Source organism: Solanum stenotomum, chromosome 6, assembly GCF_019186545.1.
Source record: "Solanum stenotomum isolate F172 chromosome 6, ASM1918654v1, whole genome shotgun sequence".
NCBI lineage: Eukaryota > Viridiplantae > Streptophyta > Magnoliopsida > Solanales > Solanaceae > Solanum > Solanum stenotomum.
The window spans coordinates 14,215,279-14,236,638 of NC_064287.1; the positions used below are offsets into that span (position 1 = coordinate 14,215,279).

At 35.9% G+C, this 21,360-nt stretch overlaps 1 protein-coding gene and 1 pseudogene across 10 annotated transcripts; one reads left to right on the plus strand and one right to left on the minus strand.

Moving 5' to 3' along the window:
• Window positions 1-5,002: 5,002 nt before the first annotated feature.
• On the minus strand, window positions 5,003-18,712 carry LOC125868501 (uncharacterized; annotated as a pseudogene).
• LOC125866826 (pumilio homolog 15-like) lies at window positions 6,587-13,527 on the plus strand. 10 transcript variants are annotated; one of them, XR_007446566.1, is made up of 7 exons: window positions 6,588-6,884; window positions 10,060-10,223; window positions 10,317-11,614; window positions 11,928-11,998; window positions 12,264-12,379; window positions 12,504-12,705; window positions 12,886-13,527. XR_007446566.1 is itself a non-coding variant. In XM_049547188.1 (4 exons), the coding sequence occupies exons 1-4, from the start codon at window positions 6,780-6,782 to the stop codon at window positions 11,945-11,947; spliced, it is 453 nt and encodes a 150-aa protein (XP_049403145.1). In that variant the 5' UTR covers window positions 6,591-6,779; the 3' UTR covers window positions 11,948-12,082. The 10 variants fall into 10 exon arrangements, 1 of the variants encoding a protein (XP_049403145.1); XR_007446568.1 differs by lacking the exon at window positions 12,504-12,705 and having other exon boundaries at window positions 6,589-6,884; window positions 10,317-10,575; window positions 10,777-11,614; XR_007446571.1 differs by lacking the exon at window positions 12,504-12,705 and having other exon boundaries at window positions 6,587-6,884; window positions 10,383-11,614.
• Window positions 18,713-21,360: the final 2,648 nt, after the last annotated feature.

Here is a 21,360-nt window from a genome sequence, read left to right on the forward strand (position 1 = left end):
CATGGTTTGCAAAAACCCATATTTTGCCATTACAATTAAAAAGCAAAAAAGGCATCCTCAATCTTCTTCTATATCTGTTAATATGTCTAGAATTCTAAAAAGGTTCCAAGAATCCAATAAATGAAAACTTATGATAATTGTGTAACAGTTGTACTCTTTGAAAAGCTTGTTGAGACTTCACTGATCTAATATTCCATATGAAAGCCTTCATATTTACTAGATACTGATTTGGACTTCTTTGGCTGAATTTTGATGGGTTGACTATTTCTCTGTTACCTTGCTTCTTCCCTTTTCTGGCAGTCTTCATCAATCTAGGAGACAAATCTGCTTCACTTGAGACATTATCCTGTACATCCTCAAACACCTCTGTCTCTTTTCAAGTCTTTGCTATTTGAACAGGGCCTATTGTTTCAAACACTTATCTTCTCTTATGTTATGAGAGATAATGTCATGTAACACTTTGTTAGGGGACTCCATTTGCACCAGAAGCTGTGATTCGTCTGGTTGCACTGCCATAGGGACCTCTACTATTGCCATGCTATCATCTACTACTTCTTCGTGCTGATGTGATATTTCTACTTTCGAGTTTGTATTGACTTTCTCAAAGTTGTTAGTATTGATTAGACGTATCAAGGACACTTCATCCAATTCTAAGTGTCAACGATCGCTAGTCAGTATATAACCCAACTAAATGAGTTGGGTTAGAATCCCACAAGGAATGGTACGTGTTTGAGAATCAATTGAAAAGTATGAATATGATCAAATCAGTCATAGTAATAGACATTATCGAATAAAAATATGACTCAAATTAAGGGGTGACACGAATGTCAAATGGGGGATTTTTTGGTTTGAAATTATCAACTACAATAGAAATCAACACAGAAATAACAATAATGAGACGGATTCTTGGGATGTGATTCGATTATAGGCTAATATAGACAAACGGGTAATTACAACTATTAGAAAATAGTTGAATGTTAGTGAGTAAGTTGAGCAATAGAGGAAATAAATTTTCTCTCGAACAATTTATCCCGAATCAAGTTGGTTTCTCTCGAACACCAACAAGCAAGCAAATTAGACCAGGCTACACTTTAGTCTATTCAATCTCTCAAGCTGAATATGTGGGACTGAGTTTAGGATTCACTCTCTCAAGCTGAATATGTGGGACTGAGTTTAGGATTCACTCTCTCGAGCTGAACTCATATCAACCCAATAACCACTGACCATTAATCAACAATCTTGGTTTTAAAACTTCTCTCTCAAGCAAGCCAAAAACACGAAGGTAGAACTGTATTTGCAACTACAATTCTTTAAATTAAACCACAATTACTGATTAAACTCACTTCTAAACAATATTTAATCTAACAATTAGCAATACCCATAAACTAAATAAGCCCATAATCACATAATCACACCCCAAGAATTGGGGTTTTAGCTAAACATTATAAAAAGATAAAAATTGTTACCAAATTATGTTTCCATCAACTGTTAAGATCAATTTCGTCCTTACAATGCTCCAAATTGAAGAATCTCAAAGACCCGCTTTCAGTTTCTCAAAAGTGAAAAACTTTAATTCTACAAAGCTTAGGGAAAACTTAGTCACAATATTCAGAGTTCAAACTCAAAAAATACTCTAATGAATGTTCAGAATAAAATTTGATACTAAACTTAGTGTTTTAAAATGTATTAATAGTCACCAAAAATATGCTGTGAAAGACCATTCGGCACAGTAAGTCGGGCTCGGTGATCCGCCCTTTGGTCAATTTCTTCCCCTTTCTGCCTTGGCCTTCAGCTTCCTCAAGTTCTGTAACTTTGGGTGATCCAACACTGCATCGCGGAACCACTCGACGATTTACCGACTGCTCCTTTCTCTCGCCAACTTGGTTTTCTCCTTCAGGGCTTGGCACACTGGAACTTTAGGTGAGGTAATGACCATTCAGCGACTCGCCAAAGGGACTTGGCGATCACCAGGCTTTCATTTCTTCGTTCTTTCAACTCACTTTGTTCCTTTTTGTATATTAGTGTCCATGCTTTGTTCCTCAATTCATATACCTGGAAATCAAGGGTTTAACATCAATTATTTGCACAAAATAAGCATTTGAAGACACTAAATCATTGTAAATTAGCCCTAAATGAGTCCAAATCTCAGACTCATCAAGTATCTGACCATTCTGTAAGAGTAATTTGCTGCCCTCCTTTATTTATTTTTCCATCTGTGGTTTTTGTGACACTTGCAGTTGATTGTACTTGTCTCTCATCCTTATCTCCATCTACATCCTTAATATCTCTATTATCATGCCCCTGAGATGTGTTTTAGTATATATGTTCTGCAAGAAGTCCACCTACTAGAACCTTGGGATCAACTTCTTGAGATTTGCCAAAGGTTTATGTGACCCACTCCTTGGCTGAAACACCATGTTGACAGCTTTCTTTATTACTTGTGATGCCATGTTGCTTATTATTATTCATTTCCTTCTTATCATTAACCATTGTGTTCGGATTGTTGTTGTTGTTTCTGTTGTTGTTTGTTGGCTGTATGATTATCTTCTGGAATTCTTCACTTGGCATTTCAAAACTATTTTCTACCATGGGTTGAGTTTGAGTGGTGATTACTTTTTTCATGCCAGTATTCTTGTCTTTCACCACATTCCATACCCTTGGATCACCAACTACTTTACCACTAGAAAGAATTTTTGCCTTTCCTTTTTGTAGTCTTGGAATCCAAGGAGAATGATGCACTTGCTCTTTTCCTCAATCTTTTCCTATGTAAACACCTTCAGCCTAAAATCCAACCATTTTGATAAAGTGCGGACATAAACTAAAAATAAAAGTTTAATAACAATTACTAATGCGGATAATAAATCAACTTAGCTAAATCCCCAAAAACTAGTTTTCACGTGCACAAGTCTCTAATGTAATACAATGAAATTGAACTAAAATACGTAAGTCTCAAATGACATTGTCTCTCAAGTAGAAAAAATCATGAATAGGAATAAGAAAGTACACTGAGAAGACAAACAACTACCTCACAAATCTCCATAAAAAACCTCGGAAAGAAGAGAATAGAAAGTTTCACGAAGATCTAGGCTCGTAACCAAAAAAAATGTAGAAGCAAGGGGTGAATACCAAACCACGCGGTACTCAGATAGTAAACTTGTAAACACAAGCTAAGGAAAAAGAATATGGGTACTCCTTACATCCAAACTGAACCTCCACAACTACAACCTGCATAAAACCAGCCCAACCTAACTATTCGCAATATTTATAGCACACAACTCAATTACAACATTCCAAAAATTACAGATCAACAACACACAAGATCAAGTTCATCAATAACAATTACCACTGAAAGACACTCACAAATTAAAAAATGATATACATATGTAATGCAATGAAATTCAATGTCAAGTATAGTGATGCATGTCTAACCTAACGATACACACCTGTTGTCTTTCAGTCTAGGACCCATGTGGGACATATTTGTCCATGGGGGACATATTTGTCCATGCAACCGTCGTGGCTTGTGACACGACCCTCGATGATAAAATCCGTCGTGGCGTGTGACACATCCCTCTATAATAGTATCTGTAGTGACGCGTGACACATCCCTTGAAAAGGTACAGCCTCTTTAATTGCTTAATCTTCCTCAATTAACATAACACTTATCACAATCATGTCTCAGAACCAATGAAAATGACATGTTGACATAAATAATAAGGAGATGATCATTTTCATAATAATGCACAATTCACGACAATACAATCGTGATATAACATCAACAATGAGTCAACAAGTCTTTCAAACCATTATCAACACATCACACACCAACAATTAATCACATTGCCTTTCTTTACTCATTTTTCATCATTAGAATTATTCAATATGGAAAATTTAACCCATCATCAAATCCCATTACTCCCAACACATACCACAAGGAAATACACGATTCTATATATTTAACAAGGGTTTAGAAATTCACTCGCTCAAATAATAGAACAATCACTCTAAGACTTGAGCCTTCCCTTTTCGTTGAGTTTTCAAATCACTGCAATCTATTCAAGTACATATTCAAAATAATAGTTTGAAACTAACAACACCCATATTATTGTATGTTTAGCCTAGACCCAAAAGTTCACTAAAATCTATAATCAAGTTCCTAAGTTTCAAGCTTAGGGTTAAATCTTTATCCCTCCAATAGACATAACTCTAATAGTAATTCACATAATAAAATACACCTAATATTTAATTACATATATTAATATATTAACATTTAAATCATAATATGATAACTATAAGAATAAAAATTCAAAATCATAGCAAAGTTACGCCAACAATAACTTCCAGCGATGAAAACAATTTGCAGGACTCAAGAAATACACCAATCTCCCATCCTAACCTACCATCTCCATTCATTAGCTCAACAATATACTATCCTTAACTCTTAATCATTGTGTCCTCCACTATGCCATAATTATCCACAACACTTGTCTCCTAAATCCTTAAGCTAATGTTCCAATCAAAGAATAAAATAATATTTTGTTAAAGTACTTACCTGGAGAACTATTCCAATGGTAGCTAAGGTAAAGAATAATAACAACAAATACTTAACAAGTAATAATTATCACATTAAAGCCACCAAACCGACCAACACATGCGGCAGCCGCATATGGCTTCAAAATTCTTAATTTTTAAATTTCTCATCTTCACTTTTTTAATATAATAATAATTATTATTGAGTTTCTATCTAATTATAAAGAAATTACTACATAGATATACCAATACATATACAAAGATGAGAATTTTAATTAAAACCTTACCTGAACAATCTTTGTTAATTGTTTTATTCTTTTCCGTTTTAGTTTTGATAGTGGGATGCCACACGAACTCGTGCAAACTGCAAAGAGTGAAAAGGAATGAAAAAAATGTATTAATTCCTATTTTACTCTAATTGATTCTGTTATTATTACGAAAATTTCAAAAAACGACCTTCCGGATCATTACGTTAGCCACCACAAAACATCACGTTCGTCTCGAACATAAGGTGAAAGAAAGTACCTGAAGCTTCAAAAAGCTAAGGATATGTAGCACGCATGTCGGACTGCGTCTCCCAGGTCGCCTCTCCAGCTGAACGGTTCTTCCACTGCACCTTTACTGAAGAAATCTCTTTGGTTCTAAGCTTTCGAACCTGCCTATCTAATATAGCTATAGGCTCCTCCTCGAATGTCAAGTCTAGACGTAACTCCTCTAAATCAAGTGAAAGTACATGAGATTCATCCGGAATATACATTCGAACATGGAGACATGAAAAACGGGATGAACTGCCGACAAACTAGGTGGCAAGGCTAATTTATATGGCACCTCTCCCACTCGACTCAAAATCTCAAAAGGTCCAATGAATCTAGAGCTAAGTTTTTCCTTCTTCCCGAACCTCATCACACCCTTCATGGGTGATACTCGGAGCCAAACATGATCACTCGTCATAAACTATAAGGCTCTAACTCTTCGATTTGCATAACTCTTCTGTCGACTCTGGGCTGTCAACAGTTTACACTGAATCATACGAACCTGCTCCATAACATCTCTAAGCAAGTCTGTATCCAAAGAGTCCATCTCCGCCAAATCAAATCAATCAATCGGAGATCTACACCGTCTGCCATACAACGCCTCAAGTGGGGCCATCTGAATACTAGAGTGATAACTGTTATTGTAGGCAAACTCTGTTAAGGGCAAATGTCAATCCCATCTAGCACCAAAATCGATCACACAAGCTCGAAGCATGTCTTCGAACACCTGAATCTCTGCTCAGATTGACCATTTGTCTTAGGGTGAAAAGTTGTGCTCACACTTGACCTATTGGCAAGTCAAACACCTAGAAACAAAGTCTAAAATATCCCTCTTCATGCCACACCACCAGTAATTCTGACTCAAATCATGATACATCTTCCTCGCTCTCGGATGGATGAATATCGAGAACAATGGGCCTCCTCAAGAATCAATATAATCAACTCGCCCGTCTTGGGCACATAAATCTTGCCCCCGATCCTCAAGACACCATCAGAATCAAGGACATCCTCCTTGGTTTCCCCTCTCAATACTTTGTCTCGAATGAGACATAACTTCTAATCATCAAATTGGTGCTCAGGGATCTTCTCGACTAAACAAGATCAAACATCAATAAAAAAAATCATACCATCACTATCCTCTGAAATCTGCAACTGGCACTACACCATTTTAGGCCTAAGACAACACTAAATCTGGACAACACTTGTAAAGTGTTGCCTAAAATATTTTTGGCTACGCTTTTAAAGCATATCCTTAGTTTTTACCATTTGGCTACGGTAATTTTGGCAACACTTATAAAACGTTCTCTGTAGTAGAATAGGCTACACTTTATAAGTGTTTCCACATCATGATATAATTAGCAATGCATATTTATACATATGACTACGCTTTTAAAGTGTGATAATTTTATAATTCTTAAAACAACACTTTACAAGTGTGGCCTTATAATTTTCCTATATTTTTCACCAAAATAATGTATTCCCCCCAATATATTTAACTCTCCCTCCAATTTCTAATTGGCAAAAAATAACCTCAATATAAACATAACTCTAAAAACATTTTTGTCCAAATTAAAATGCTCTCCTAGTTGCTATTTGCCTATATCACTGCTCAAAAGTTAAACCGTACTTTCTCTCCTTCTCATTTCCACCCCAAAAATTCTCCATTGTAACTTTATCGATGTTTGGTTGTGATTTCCTTAATCGTTCTTCACCTTTATGGGAGAGACTAGAGAAACAATTCGAAGAATTCTAGATCTGGAGGAATCGGAGACTCTACATGTTGTGGCGATGGAGATAGATTCAGCCACTCAGCCCATATATGTTAGTCTTCTTCTCGATATCATTCTCGCCCTATTGTATATCAATTTTTGCTAGAATTTTGCATAAACGTCAGTAATTTTGAACTATGTTCTTCGCTCTTTTGCTCTATTTGATGGTCCTGGTGTTGATTACTGCCTTTGACATCTTCATCCTACTTCTGAAGTTCTTAAATTTGTACTTTGTTTTCATTCTACTTATGAAGTTTTTGAATTTTTACTGTGTTTACCTTTTGGGCTTCTTAATCGTAGTTGTTTGTTAATTTTGACGAATTTGATTGTTTGATCACACGCCTCTTTGTAAGAATTCATGTGCATCGGTGTAGGTTCTATTTTATGTAACTGATATGTCCATTATTGAACAGCTCAAGAGTTACATTATTTATTACTACTAGACAATAATTGTAAGCAATATGTCATAACATTAAAAATGACTTTTGATGTAATCTCAGTTTTCAATCTTGTATATTTCTCTTGTGTAATATCATTGTCTAATACCTAAGAATAATCCACCATAGAAATCAAAATAGCTGGCAGAAAACAATGAAGAACCTGCACAAATATAGTAAAAGTTTGCTTGCAAAATTTATTAAGAAGAAGCCAACATTTAGACGGTATAAGGAGATTTTTTATGTGCATCTAATGTAGTCAAGTTGTTTGATAATATGCTTGAAGAATTGAAGTAATTGAATTTTATTTATTAATTTTCTTACTTCTTTTCATAGGAATTCTATCACTTAGGTATGAACTTAATTATGAAAACATACAGTTGTATATATCTTGAAAATAAAAATTTATAAAGTTAGACTTTGAATATAGTTGGTGTCAGGCTATGCAGTTGTTAAAGTGTATTATATTGTTCACTATCATATTTTGATCATTTCTCAGTTGCTTTCCAATGAGCAACTTGAATATGTTTATTCATGACTTTTCAGAGCTACCAAATGAAGTAAGAGGTAAAATGGAGATATCCTAATTTTAGAGTTAAGAATAAAAGATGCCTGAAATTAGATTTGAAGATGTGGTGTGATTATTCTTTAGTCCTCTGTTTCTACTTTCTGGAAATTGAATGGAGGGAAAACTCCATTTATAATCCTTTGGCATACTTTATGCATTTACATTTTGAGAAAGTTATGGCTTAATCAAGAGTTAATTTTAGCAAAGATTGGACAGGTCCAATCTTGAAACTCTTGAATAGGGTAGGCATTGCATACCTCTTATACATGTGTTTTGTTATTTGTTATTAACATATGAGGTAGGGGTCATTCCTAGCCCCCCATCTTGAAGGTGGCTTTAAGGCAAAAACCCCATTCATTGTGCATTTTAAGTATTTAAATCAACAAATACCTTTAATATATTTTGGAATTGTGAAGAGTTGTATAGTTCAATACCATCCTTTTGGTCCTATCCAAGCAAAGGATATGTTGTGACTATATTTGGAGTGTGCTGGAAACATAATCTGTTACATTTGATGTGGTCATTTTATTACAGATGTTAATAAAGGCTGAGGTTACTCAATCCATCAAGTGAGACAGATGGAGTGATGATAATTTTGGCATTTCAGTAGTTTCATCATGAATATGGCTCAAGGTTTCTCCATCAATTATTGCCACTATTTTTATAGAGTATGATATACAATTGTTCAAATTTTGAATGCACAACAGGAGTAGCTATTGTTTTTTCCAGTTAACATACCTTTTTTTTTGTTCGGACTGGGAGAGTTGCATGGTCAGTTATGTATCCTGTTTGTTTGCTGAATGTGGATGAATATATCTTTGGTATTGTTTTCTTTATTTGTTTGATTTTGTAGTTTGTATGTCCTCTAAAACCAGAAAATTGGGTACACACAAATCTGAGTCAGTTATGTATCCTGTTTGTTGTTCTCTTTTCCAATGTTTTCAAGCAAGTAAATTTTATTAAATAATATACATTTGTAGGTTACTTCTTCCGGAGTAATGGACTATTCTCACCTTAAAAGAACTTCTTCCATCACGTGTATTTAAGAGTTCAAATAAGGGAGATAAATGAAAAAAACATGGCAGCAGCTTTAGAACATGTGTTTAGTTCCGAACATTATAAGTCTATGTAATTGTTTCATTCCGTTCACTACTTTCTCAAATTTTTTGGATGTTAATGCTTGTTTTGTTTGTCTCAGGTATGCCTTTTATTAAAGACTACACTTTTGCCTTGATTTTTTGTATAAATTGTATCCTGGTTTTAGCTAATGCATACAACAATACACATGATAAATTAGCACCAAATCTATATTGGGTAACTCCTCTAATCCTTGTAACCAAACTGCCCCATATAGGATAAAATGAAGTAAGGCTGCTTGGTATGGTTTAGTCATGTTTTATGTAGACTTTCATGATCACTAGTGTTCCTTAGATGTGACAATATGATAGTTGAAGATAATCAAAGGGATACATAAATCACATGGATTTAGCTATAGAGCCAAATACATTATTAGTAAAGTATACATAAAAGTGAGTTGAGATAAGTATTAATATTTAGTTCTAATTTCTAAAGAACCTTAATTTGCCTTAAGTTATTTAGTAATGATATGAAATTGACCTGAATTGAGATTAATTGATACATACTGCTCATGTTGCTTACTCCTTCTAATTTGAGATTAGAGCATAGTTCATTGATTGTGTACTCTGACGGACCAACTAACTTTTATTGTTTATAAATAGTTAGATACTAATAAAATGTAACATGAGAATTGTGATTTTATTAGATATAAACTTGATAGAGATGAAATGATAAATCTATGTAGATTGAAAAAAGTTGTGAAGAAAGAAAAAGCTCACATATATAATATTGGTTCAAAGGAAAATTCTTGTTGTTTCCAGTAAATTAAATTACACTAGCTTATGTTGGTTATTCTTCATATCTGCAAATTGTTGTTATGCACAATTCCCTCAAGATTAGTGTTTCTTCTTTTATTGCTTTCCTATATTGTTAGTAGAATGTAATTTATATATTTTCACCTTATTCATATTTTTTGCCGAATATAAATAAACCCTTGCTTACAATCACTCTCATGTCCCATTTCTCTATATAAGTTATCGGGTGTTCCCTTGTAGCATGCCTCTAACATTAGCTTGATTACTGCTTCTGTTTAACTTTTGTTTTTGCTTGAAACAAGTATCTCACAAGTTAACTGTATATTGCAGCCTCTTCTCTATGAAATTGCAAATAACTGCTTTGCAATTGCTACCCAAAAAAGTGGGTGCTGTGTGATACAGTCATGTGTAGAATCTTCTGGTGGAGAACTCAGAGATTGCATAATTCCTGAGATATTGACAAATGCAGTGCAACTATCAGAAGATCAATATGGGTATGGCTTGTTTTCTTTTTCTTGTGCTTATGTAATGTGTGAAGGTGAAGTTGCTATATAGGTCTAATTTCTTTTACGTTTCATTTGATGTAGCAACTATGTGGTGCAACATCTCTTGGGACTGAAGTTACCAGAAGTTACATATATTTTAATTGATAGGCTTCAATGAAACTTTTTGACTCTCTCTTGCAATAAGTACGCTAGTAATGTTGTTGAGAAAATTATCCTCGATTCAAGAGAAAAGCACTCCACGAGAATTATCACCGAGCTGCTCAGTAATCCAAGTGGTTCAATGCTACTAATGGACCCTTATGGTAACTTTGTCATCCAGTCATCACTGCAAAGAGCAAAGGTAAGTTTAGTTCACTAAATTCCTTGGTCTATGAGCCTGCTTATATCGTATAAGAAACAAAATGAGCCATCTGGAGCTTCTAATTCAGCTTGGACTGAAATGACCTTCTAGGAGTTCTCTTTTCTCTGTATGCCTGCATGGTAAAAACAATCTCAAACCATAGGCGTGGCTATTTTGACCTATTTAGACTAAATATTGCAGAAGATAATATGAAGGGAAATTGCACAATCAGTTACGACTAGTACCTGTACATACCATTGAAAATAGAGAAGGTTGTTGTTATTGGTGGTGGTTTAATGGGCTCATGTATTTCCACAGCTCTTATACTCAGTTCTATACAAGTCATTCTCAAAGAAATTAACTTCGACTATCTGCAAAAGTAACTCAAATCAATAGACGGTACATTTCCCATTTTCGGAATGTCTTTTTCATATTACACAGATATAATTGTAGAAATTTACACTTTTTGGTGGCAAAGTGAAGCTTTTCTGTTAATAACTTGGTGTGTTGCTGCCATGGATGTAAAGAGTAAATATCATTAATGAGTGAATATTATCTGAGAACTAATTTATTGATTTAGAAATATGGTTGCATTTGAAATGACTGAAAACATCAGATAGCTGTATCTTACCTTAGGTTTACTTTTACACTTAATTAGTTTCCAAAACTTTTAAGTTGATAACATTGGAACCTATCAACAATGTTGTTGAAAGAAGTCAGATACATTCCAATCCAAGCATATGACATAGCGGGTTTGTGTACGAGTAATGTAGTTTCAGTGATTGTTGGCCCTGAGCTGGCTTCAACCCTTGTTATTGTTATTTCAAAGGTGGTTATGCATCTAATTTCTGTTTTTTTTTCTTAACAAAAAATAGAGAATCTTTTTTTGATAACAGAGAAATCTCTGTTGTTGCTGCTGCTAATGAGGTTCATTTGAGCAGCTCTTGTGTGTCAAAAAGTGATGGGAATGGAGACAAGTTAAACATTGTTTCTTCAGCCATGGCTCCAAGTTCGAGTTCTACTGGTTCCACAACTACAAGTACTACACATCTACTTAGTGATTTTTCATTGGAGATTTATGACAAGAGAGTATCTAAAAAATAAATATAAATGTCACTTGTTCTTAGCAATGCAATGATAACAAGATTGAATATTTTGAGTCATTTATGCTATAACGAGCAGAAGCTAGTCATGAGTAGTTTGAATATCTTTTGAGAAAAAGATTGTATTGTAAGAGTGCCATGGAGGATGAAGGCTCTTAATGTTGTTGCTACTTCCAGTGTCTGACATATTTTTGTTTCCCATTTCTCTTAATGTTATTTCTACTTGTCCTTCCTATTTGAATTTCTCAGCGTGTTGGTGCTCGGGATGACAAGGGGAATCCTATTATAAGGGACTACTACAGTAGTCCACCTACTGCAAGGTATAGATTGATAAAGGTATATGCTGCCTAAAGTGTTGTATATCTGACCATAAGAAAGTGTGCAATGTATTCCTTTCTGAACTGTTGTAGTGGCAACACTCACGATGATATGTTACTTGTCAAACTTGAGACTGTCAATACTAGTTCTGGTGACCTTGGTTCTTCAGTGGTCAGTTTCATAATATTCTACCAGATTCCTTGTCTAGTAAATGTAGGGATAGAAAAAATTCGCACCCATTCACTATTTCTCCCTACTGTTTTGCAGTTTGTTTTCAACATGGATCAGGGACCACCTGTGTGGTCAGAGTGGCTAGTTTTTAACAGAGTCAATGCTCGTGCTAGAAAAGGATTGGTATTAAGTCCTATGCGACTTCTCCTAAGGTACATTCTCCATCTTTTATGTTGATTAGCTCGAAAGATGTTGAATTTGTTTTTTCTTCCTTCAACTGTATCTCTTAAAAGTTCCTGTAGCTTAACTTGCTGGCTATTGTGAGTCTTTTTGCAGAATGTGTAAACTACAAGGACATGAATGGTTTTGTCACATGTATGAAAATGAACTTTTAGAAAGATCAACGTATGCCCCTATGATCGACTCGAGACGTACTTATAGAAGCTCAGTCTTTGCCTCTAAAATATTGTTGCGCATAAATAAGATGAGTCCTCTAGGAGTTACTACAAGCTAAATCAATCACACTGATAACTCCAAGGTGATTTATAGCTTCAACACTTAATTTTGTATAGTTTGGTATTTCACCAGTTGCTAAGCTAGTACTATACTATAAGAGGCAGTTCTATTAATTATACCATCTCTTTTAGTAGTTAAAGAACTAAATGGAAAATTTGAAACAAAAATCTAATTTCTGGCCTTAGTTTCCTTTTATTATCAGGCAATAGGCATTAGAGGCAGAACAGTGAGCTCTGCAGTTTAAAGTCGCTCCTGGTTTCGTCGTTGTCCCTAGTTCGTCGCTCCAAGAGAGGTATAACTCTTTACCTTTAATTTTTCCTTGTTTGTTTCAGACCAAGAGTGTTATGCGTTGTTGTGACTGAAATAGTGAGCTGCTAGTTTGTATCAGCTTCTTAGTTGATATGATTTAATCTATTTTCTTAAAGTTAATTGAGTCTCCTTTTAGTTTGTTCAAGATGGTCTGTAGTTCATTCAATCGCAATTTTAAGTGTGCCTACTATGTGTTCTGGGTTCTCGAAATGGGGCTGTAAAATCTGGTTGTTTACCTTCCTCTTCAAGTGTGGTTCAGTTCTCTTTTGAGCATCTTTTAACATACTCATTGTATATCTCCGTCTGATTGTTCTCAAATGCTATCTGATGCTATGAGACTTCAAGTTCTAATGTTCAATTTGATCAAAAATAGTTTGTCTAGGTCCTGATTTTGTTTGAATTTATTTTAGTACAGTTTGTATGGACTACATATTGTAAGCAAGTGAGATAGTATACTCATAAACTATTTTTTCGCATTAAAGTAACTGAACTTTACAGACTATATAAGTTATTTTTTAAAAGTTAGTTTTTGACTTACCCTCCAGAGTACAAGTGATCACCAAGAATTAGAAAATCCATGACAACAACTTATATTGTTTGCACAGGCTGCCACTGCTCATCTAAATGGTTGTATAGGTTATAGAATCAGTTTAGTTATGGCTCCAGCTTCCCTGCTAGGATATTTTGTATGTACAGGTTATAGAATTAGTTTACAGTATATACAGTGCTGGAAGTTCTGGAAATTCTAGAAATTCTGAAAATTCTGGAAACTCAGCTGCTGCAATCTGCTATTATACAATGCTGGAAATTTTGAAAACTCAGCTGCTGCAATATTATACAATGCTGGATATTCTGGAAATTCCTGAAATTTTGGAAACTCAGCTGTTGCAATATTATACAGTGCTGGAAATTCTGGAAACTTAGTTGCTGCAATATTATATAGTGCTGGAAATTTTGGAAACTCAACTGCTGCGCTATAATACAGTGCTGGAAATTTTGGAAAGAGTTGAGCTTTTCTATAACTTCGAAAGAGTTGGAAATTCTGGAAAGAGTTGGTGTGTGAGTTCTGCAGATGCACAGGGCATATGAAGGACAATGTTTCAAACTAATAAGATATCCACCTGACTTCAAGTCTAAGAAAAAAACTTATAGTGAGGCATCTAGGCTGCATATGATGTGATAGATGTGCAAACGTATGTAGGTACTGAAATGCAAGCTCAAGGAACCTTCACATATGGCTTGAACACTAATGTACCACCATTTACTCGGAGTCGTCAGAATGGATCCAGGAGTACTAATGACTATGCTAAACAGTTGCTATAAATCAGTATATGATGTAAAGTTCTAGTATCAGTGTGTTTTAGCATCTTTTTACTTCATCAATAGAATTCCAAGCAGTGTTGTCTATAGTTATCTTGTCAACCTTATATGTACTTCCACAACTTTATTGTTATGAATTGGTTTGGCTTACTGTGAATTTAAGCATATTAAATACATGATTTATTTCACTAACTTGTAATTTTATTTTGAATGTGCAAGAAAATGTCGGTAATTGAATTTGAATTGTGGCCAGAAGTAAACTCGATCTATTATAGTGAACGACGAAGAGTTTTTGTACTATTGCCATATATGTTTGAATGCATTTGGTTTTGTGGAATTTATTGATAGTAAAGACCTTTAAGCAATCACTTTCTAAGTATTGGTTGTACAAGACATGTTTCTCGAAGTTTATTTGAAATATATAGCTTCGATTTAATTATTAGTTAATTTTGTGCTTTAGGTCACTTGTATATTTATTTATGTGATTATTGAATATATGCAAATAAAAATTATTTGCATTAAAAATAAAAAAATTGTGGTTACAAAATTCTACACAACATTGCCACACTTCAAAAGTGTTACTGTAGGACTTCTAATTTTATTTTGTACATAAGAAAAGTTACACTTTATAAGTGTTGTTCTAGATGAGATATAAAAGGCAACACTTTTTAAGTGTGACCAATAACAACGCAAAGGCAACGCTTTTAAGTGTAGTATAATAAAAAAAGGTGTTGCTAATGAATCACTACAAAGCGTGCCCTTATACCTCTTTGGCCAGGCTTTATAAGTGTAGCTGTGATGGCGGCATTTAAAAAGTGTTGCCTAATGTCAAAGGTTACGCTTCTTTTGGGCACCCCTTAAAAAGTGTTGCTTAAAGTCCAAAAGTGTAGCCTTTTATCAAAGGCCACACTTTTTGCTAGTTTAGGCTACACTTTATGGTGTGGCTAAAAGCCTAAAATGGTGTGGTGCGGACAAGACTATTAGCTAACATTTGAACATCTCTAGCGAAAGTCTCTCCTCAATACTAAGCGAAGCAAGACTCCCCATGCTAGGAGTCTTCCTACCCAAAGCATTAGCCACCATATTGGCCTTCCCCGGATGGTATAGAATGGTCACATCATAGTCCTTCAGCAACTCAAGCCATCTCCGCTGCCTCAAGTTCAGATCTCTCTGACTGACTGAAGATTTACTGAAGACTCCGATGATCAGTGAAGATCTCACAATTCACCTCATACAAATAATTACGTCATAACTTAAGTACAAAGACCACGACCGCCAACTCTAAATCATGAGTAGGGTAGTTCTTCTCATGGGACTTCAACTGCCTAAAAGCATAAGCAATCACTTTCCCCTTCTACATCAATACACCACCTAATCTGACTCCTAAAGCATCGGAATACATAGTAAATTCTACACCTTCCTCAGGTAAAGTCAATACAGGAACCTAAATCAACAAAAGTATTGAGCTTTTGAAAGCTCTCCTCACACTCATTGGACCACTGAAAACCCATACCCTTTCGAGTCAATCTGGTCAATGGAGCTGCAATAGCGGAGAAACTCTGAACAAATCATTAGTAATAGCCTGCCAATCCCACAAAACTTTGAATCTCTGTTGGAGAAGTAGGTCGCTTCCAGCCTCTAACGGCCTTAATCTTGGCCGGATCAACTCTAATCCCCTCATTGGACACCATGTATCCCAAGAATGCCACAGAATTAAGTCAGAACTTGCACTTTGAGAACTTGGCATACAATTTCTCTTCCCTCAACCTCTGAAGTACAATCGTCAAGTGTTGAACGTGGTCCTCCTCAGTCCTGGAGTAAACCAAAATATCATCAATGAAGACAATCATAAAAGAATCAAGGTATGGTCGAAACACCCTGTTCATCAACTCCATGAATGTTACAGGGGCGTTAGTCAACCTAAAGGACATCACTAGAAACTCGTAATGCCCATACCGAATCTCAAAAATTGTCTCAGGGATATCTGATGCCCTAATCTTCAAGTGATGATACCAGGACCTCAAATTAATCTTAGAGAACAACGATGCTCCCTATAGCTGATCAAATAAGTTAGCAATATGCGGAAGAGGATACTTATTCTTCACTGTTACCTTGTTCAACTGTCTGTAATCAATGTGCATCCTCATAGTCCAATATTTCCTCTTTACAAACTACACAGGGGCACCCCAAGGTGACACACTAGGGCGAATAAACCCCTTACTCAACATATCCTACAATTGATCCTTCAACTCTGCTGGCGCCATGTGGTAAGGAGGAACACAGATGGGCTTAGTTCCCGACCCCAAATCAATAGCAAAATCAATATCTCTATTGAGAGGAACACCTAGAAGATCATAAGGGAATACATCGAGAAACTCCTGTACCACGGGAAAACAATCCATAGGAGGTGGTTCAATACTAGTGTCCCGAATGAAGGCTAATTAAGAAAAACACCCTTTTTCCACCAATCTCTGAGCACGGATGAAGGAGATAACCTTGCTAGGATAAGAACCACTAGCACCCTTCCACTCAACCCTCGCAACACTAGGAATCACTAAGGTCACAGTCTTAGCATTAAAATCAAGAATAGCATGATAAGGAGAAAGCCAATTCATACCCAAGATAACATCAAAGTCTACCATCCCCAAGATGATTAAGTCTACCCAAGTGTCATACCCCGCCAAATAAACAAGAAAGGATTAATACACTCGATCCACCACTAAGGGCTCACCAACGGGTGTAGAAACACGAATAGATACATACATGCTATCACACATCATATCAAATTCAGCAGCAAAATAGGTAGATACATAAGAGAATGTAGACCCCGAATCAAATAATATAGATGCAGGTTGATGACATACTAGGATGATACCTCTAATAACAGCACCAGAAGTCTCCTCTTCGGGTCTCCTCGGGAAAGTATAACAATGGCCCCCTCTGCCACCTCCAGCCTGGGTGGTACATGTACCCCACTAGATTGAGTTGCAGTACCACTACCAGAAGCTATACCGCCTCTACCTGACTGAACTCTGCCTCGACCTCTACTCTCTGGTATTGGTGGTATAGTCTGAAAAGAAGAATTAGGTTGGGGTCCTCCACAACCCCTCTGGGAATTACGTTGACGCATTAGGTGATCGGGATCTTCACAACTAAATCAAAACCTCTGACTCGGAATTGTTGTGCAGATCCTAAAAACCCACTGTAATTGTCTCTCACTGTAGGTCGCTAATGTGAACCGTACGATTCCTGACCTCTGCTATAAGAACCCTGAAGTACCTGACCACCCTCAGATGACGACATAGATGCATGAATAGGTCCTCGATGCTGAAAGGAACCACCCCCTTTGTGTGATTCCCTGCCTCCAAATAAAGCACCATGAAACTGACCAGATGTATGGGCCCTCTTAGGGTCCCCAAATTCCTCTCTCTCTTCATCAATTCCACCTCTTTGGCGGCACTCACAATGGACTAGAAGGAATCCCCCTCTTGAGATGCCCTAAACACAACCGATCTAATAGAGATAGTCAGCTCCCTCGCAAATCTATAGATCCTCTCCTCGTCTAGAATAATGGCCAAAGAATGACTAGACAACTGGAAATAACAGGCCTCACACTCTGTAACAGATAAGCTGCCTGTCTCAGATTCTCAAACCTCAAACAACTCTCCTATCTCACGCTCCAAGGGATGAAGTAGTCGTTAAAGGCACTGGAAAATATCTCCCAAGTTACTCGAGGAAATCCAACTGACAAAGACCCTGAATAAGTTCTCCACCATTCTCTCGCTGGCCCATGAAGTTTGAGGGTAGCATACAAAACCACATGTGACTCAGCTAACCCAAAAACCTCTAGCAACTCTCAGCATGTATTTAGAAATTCATGAGCGTCCTCACTCTTCCCACCCTGAAATTGAGGTAGGTCCATCTTCTAAAATTTCTCATACATGTGTTGCTCATCCTCTGTCAGAAAAACCATGACCCCCAACTGCAGGTGTAAGATCATTCCCAATCACAGGATCTTCTTGTGGCTGCCCCACTAGATCCTGAATAACTGGAGCTTGATGTTGTTCTTGTGTCTGAGCCCCCACTCTGGTCTGAGAGTCCTACGGTGTGTCGATCGCACCACCACCCTGAGAAAAACTTTCGAGCACATTCAAAACCATAAGTAAGGTATCCTGAAGAAAAGGTGTGGATGCGGGCTTTTGAGGAACCTTGTCCTCTCTGTCATTAATTTAAGGCTCTCGAGATACCTCTCTAGCATGGCCCCTCACTGGTTCTGCTCTACGAGAACGACCTCTAGCTCGAGCTCTACCTCTACCTCTACCCCTAGCTGGGGCCTCAAGAACTATCTTGGGGACTACCTCCCCTTTACCACCAGTAACAGTAGCTTTATTCCTCGTCATCGGTCAAAAGAACATACGATAGCTCAATACTAAAGAAGGTAACCACACATGATAAGAAAGAATAAACAAAGAGAAAGTTTGCTAACAGTCTTCATAGCCTCTCAGAGATAAGTACAGACGTCTCTGCATACGATCCTCGAGACTCTACGTTGGCTCGACTTGTATACACGTGAGACCTATGAACCTGGGCTCTGATGCCATTTTGTGACAACCCAAAAATGGATGTGATAGCACTCGTCTTATCCCACCAAGACAAGTCAACTTAAAACCCAACCATTTTGATAAAGTGCAAAAATAAACTAAAAATAAAAGTTTAATAACAATTACTAATGCGGATAATAAATCAACTTAGCTAAATTTCCAAAACCTGGTTTTCACGTGCACAAGCCTCTAATGTTATACAATGGAATTGAAATAATACGTAAGTCTCAAATGACGTTGTCTCTCAAGTAGAACAAAATCATGATTAGGAGTAAGAAGGTCCACTGAGATGATAAACAGCTACCTCACAAATCTCCACAAGAAGCCTCACACAGAAGAGAATAGAAAGTATCACGAAGATCCGAGCTCGTAAGCTACAAAAATTTAGAAGCAAAGGGTGAGTACCAAACCACATGGTACTCAGCGAGTAAACTTCGAAACACAAGCTAAGGGAATAGAATACTGGTACTCCTTACATCCCAACCGAACCTCCACAACTACAACCTGCATAAAACTAGCCCAACCTAACAGTTCACAATTTTTATAGCACACAACTCAATTACAACATTCCAAAAATTACAGATCAACAACACACAAGATCAAGTTCATCAATCACAAATTTCATTTAAAGGAACTCACAAGTTAACAAATAATATAGATATGTAATGCAATGAAATGGAATGTCAAGTATAGTAATGCATGTCTGACCTAACGATACACACATGTTGTCTCTCGGTCCGGGACCCATGGGGGACATAACTTTCCATGCATCCATCGTAGCATGCGACACGATCCTCGATAATAAAATCTATCATGGCATGTGATACGTCCCTCGACAATAGTATCTGGCGCGGCGCACGACACGTCCCTCAAAATGGTACATCCTCTTTAATTTCTTATTCTTCCTCAATTCACATAACTCTTATCACAACCATGTCTCAAAACCAATGCAAATGGCATGTTCACAAAAATAGTGAGGAGATGAAAATTTTCATAATAATGAGAATTCACAACAACACAATCATGATACAACGTCAACAATGAGTCAATATGCCTTTCAAACCATTCTCAACACATCATACATCAACAATTAATCACACTGCCTTTTTTTTACTCATTTTTTATCATTAGAATTATTCAATATAGACAAGTCAATCCATCACCAAGTCCAATTACTCCCCAACACATACCACAAGGAAATACAATATTCTATACACTTGACAAGGGTTTCGAAATTCCATTTTTCGGTGCGGAACTGGTAGTTAAGGGATTCATGGAAGTGGTAGTGTGGTAGGTGGTAGTGTGGTAGGTGAGTAATTTATATTAAAGATTTTATTATAATATTCATTTACGAAGTGTCTTAATCTTGATATTTCTTTAATATTATTTTTTATATTTGCGGAATTCATTGTAAAATATAATAATATTTACTATAATATTCTTCTGATAGTTGGTTTAATCTAAGTATTTCAGTAATATTATTTATGATATATTCTAGGTATAACATATCTTGGGTTCTTTGGTACATATATAAATTTTATTCCATTAATTGTTCTAACAATTTGATATCTTCCATAGATTCTGTCCAATATTATAAATATTCGTAGTTCATTTTAGTTTGAATTAATTTCTAAATTGTACCATTCTATTATTTCGTAGTCTAAATCATGTAAGTCTATTTCATACCATTGTTGGTTCAACATATCTTCTGATTCGTCATCATTAAATATTTTTTCCCGTATGATTCTTCTTAATTCAATTATTTTTATATCTTTAAGTATATATAAGATTAAAGTTTCATAGTTTTTTATCATTTCATCATGAACGTATGTAGTCATGTTCTTTATCATGCAGGTTTTTTATTTCAAATTATTTTTTCCTACCATATTCATAATTGATTAAATCCATATTAGATCATTATGAACCAGATTATTTGTTTATCATGTTTTCCTGCCACTACTAGCATCGTACTTTAGCGGATTCTTCCTTCTTATCAGCGCCTCAACTTTGTTTACTCCCTTAAACGGCTTCCTTGCCTACCGGTTTCAACATTAGGATGGCATAGTATAGAAGTTTTCTCCCTATTTCCAGTGTGCTAATAAACTAGAAATCATGATTCAAATAATTCTAATACATAATAACTAACATAAATTTATTCAATCATATATATGATATTCAGGAATATATGAAATTAGTTCCGCATATTTTTTGAACAATATACATTTGTTTCTTGCTTATTCATGCTATCTGAAATATCTGATTGGATTTCAGATTGTTGCTTCATTTATCTAAATACTTAATTTTTGTAGAGAGGTTTTTGGAAAGAGTATTTTATATATCAGGCATTGCCTGCCTTTCATATTACATGTATCTTCCTTTTTATAGAAAGGAAATGATACCATAATGCACGCACACTATGTGCCTAATAATAATATCACATGACTACT

Bases quoted from the DNA above. Each gene is read 5' to 3' on its own strand.
- LOC125866826 (XM_049547188.1), top strand. From the start codon at position 6,780: ATGGGAGAGACTAGAGAAACAATTCGAAGAATTCTAGATCTGGAGGAA. The intron at 10,224-11,450 runs GTATGGCTTGTT...AACAAAAAATAG, and splicing joins CTATCAGAAGATCAATATGG to AGAATCTTTTTTTGATAACA. The intron at 11,615-11,927 runs GTACTACACATC...TGAATTTCTCAG, and splicing joins TACTGGTTCCACAACTACAA to CGTGTTGGTGCTCGGGATGA.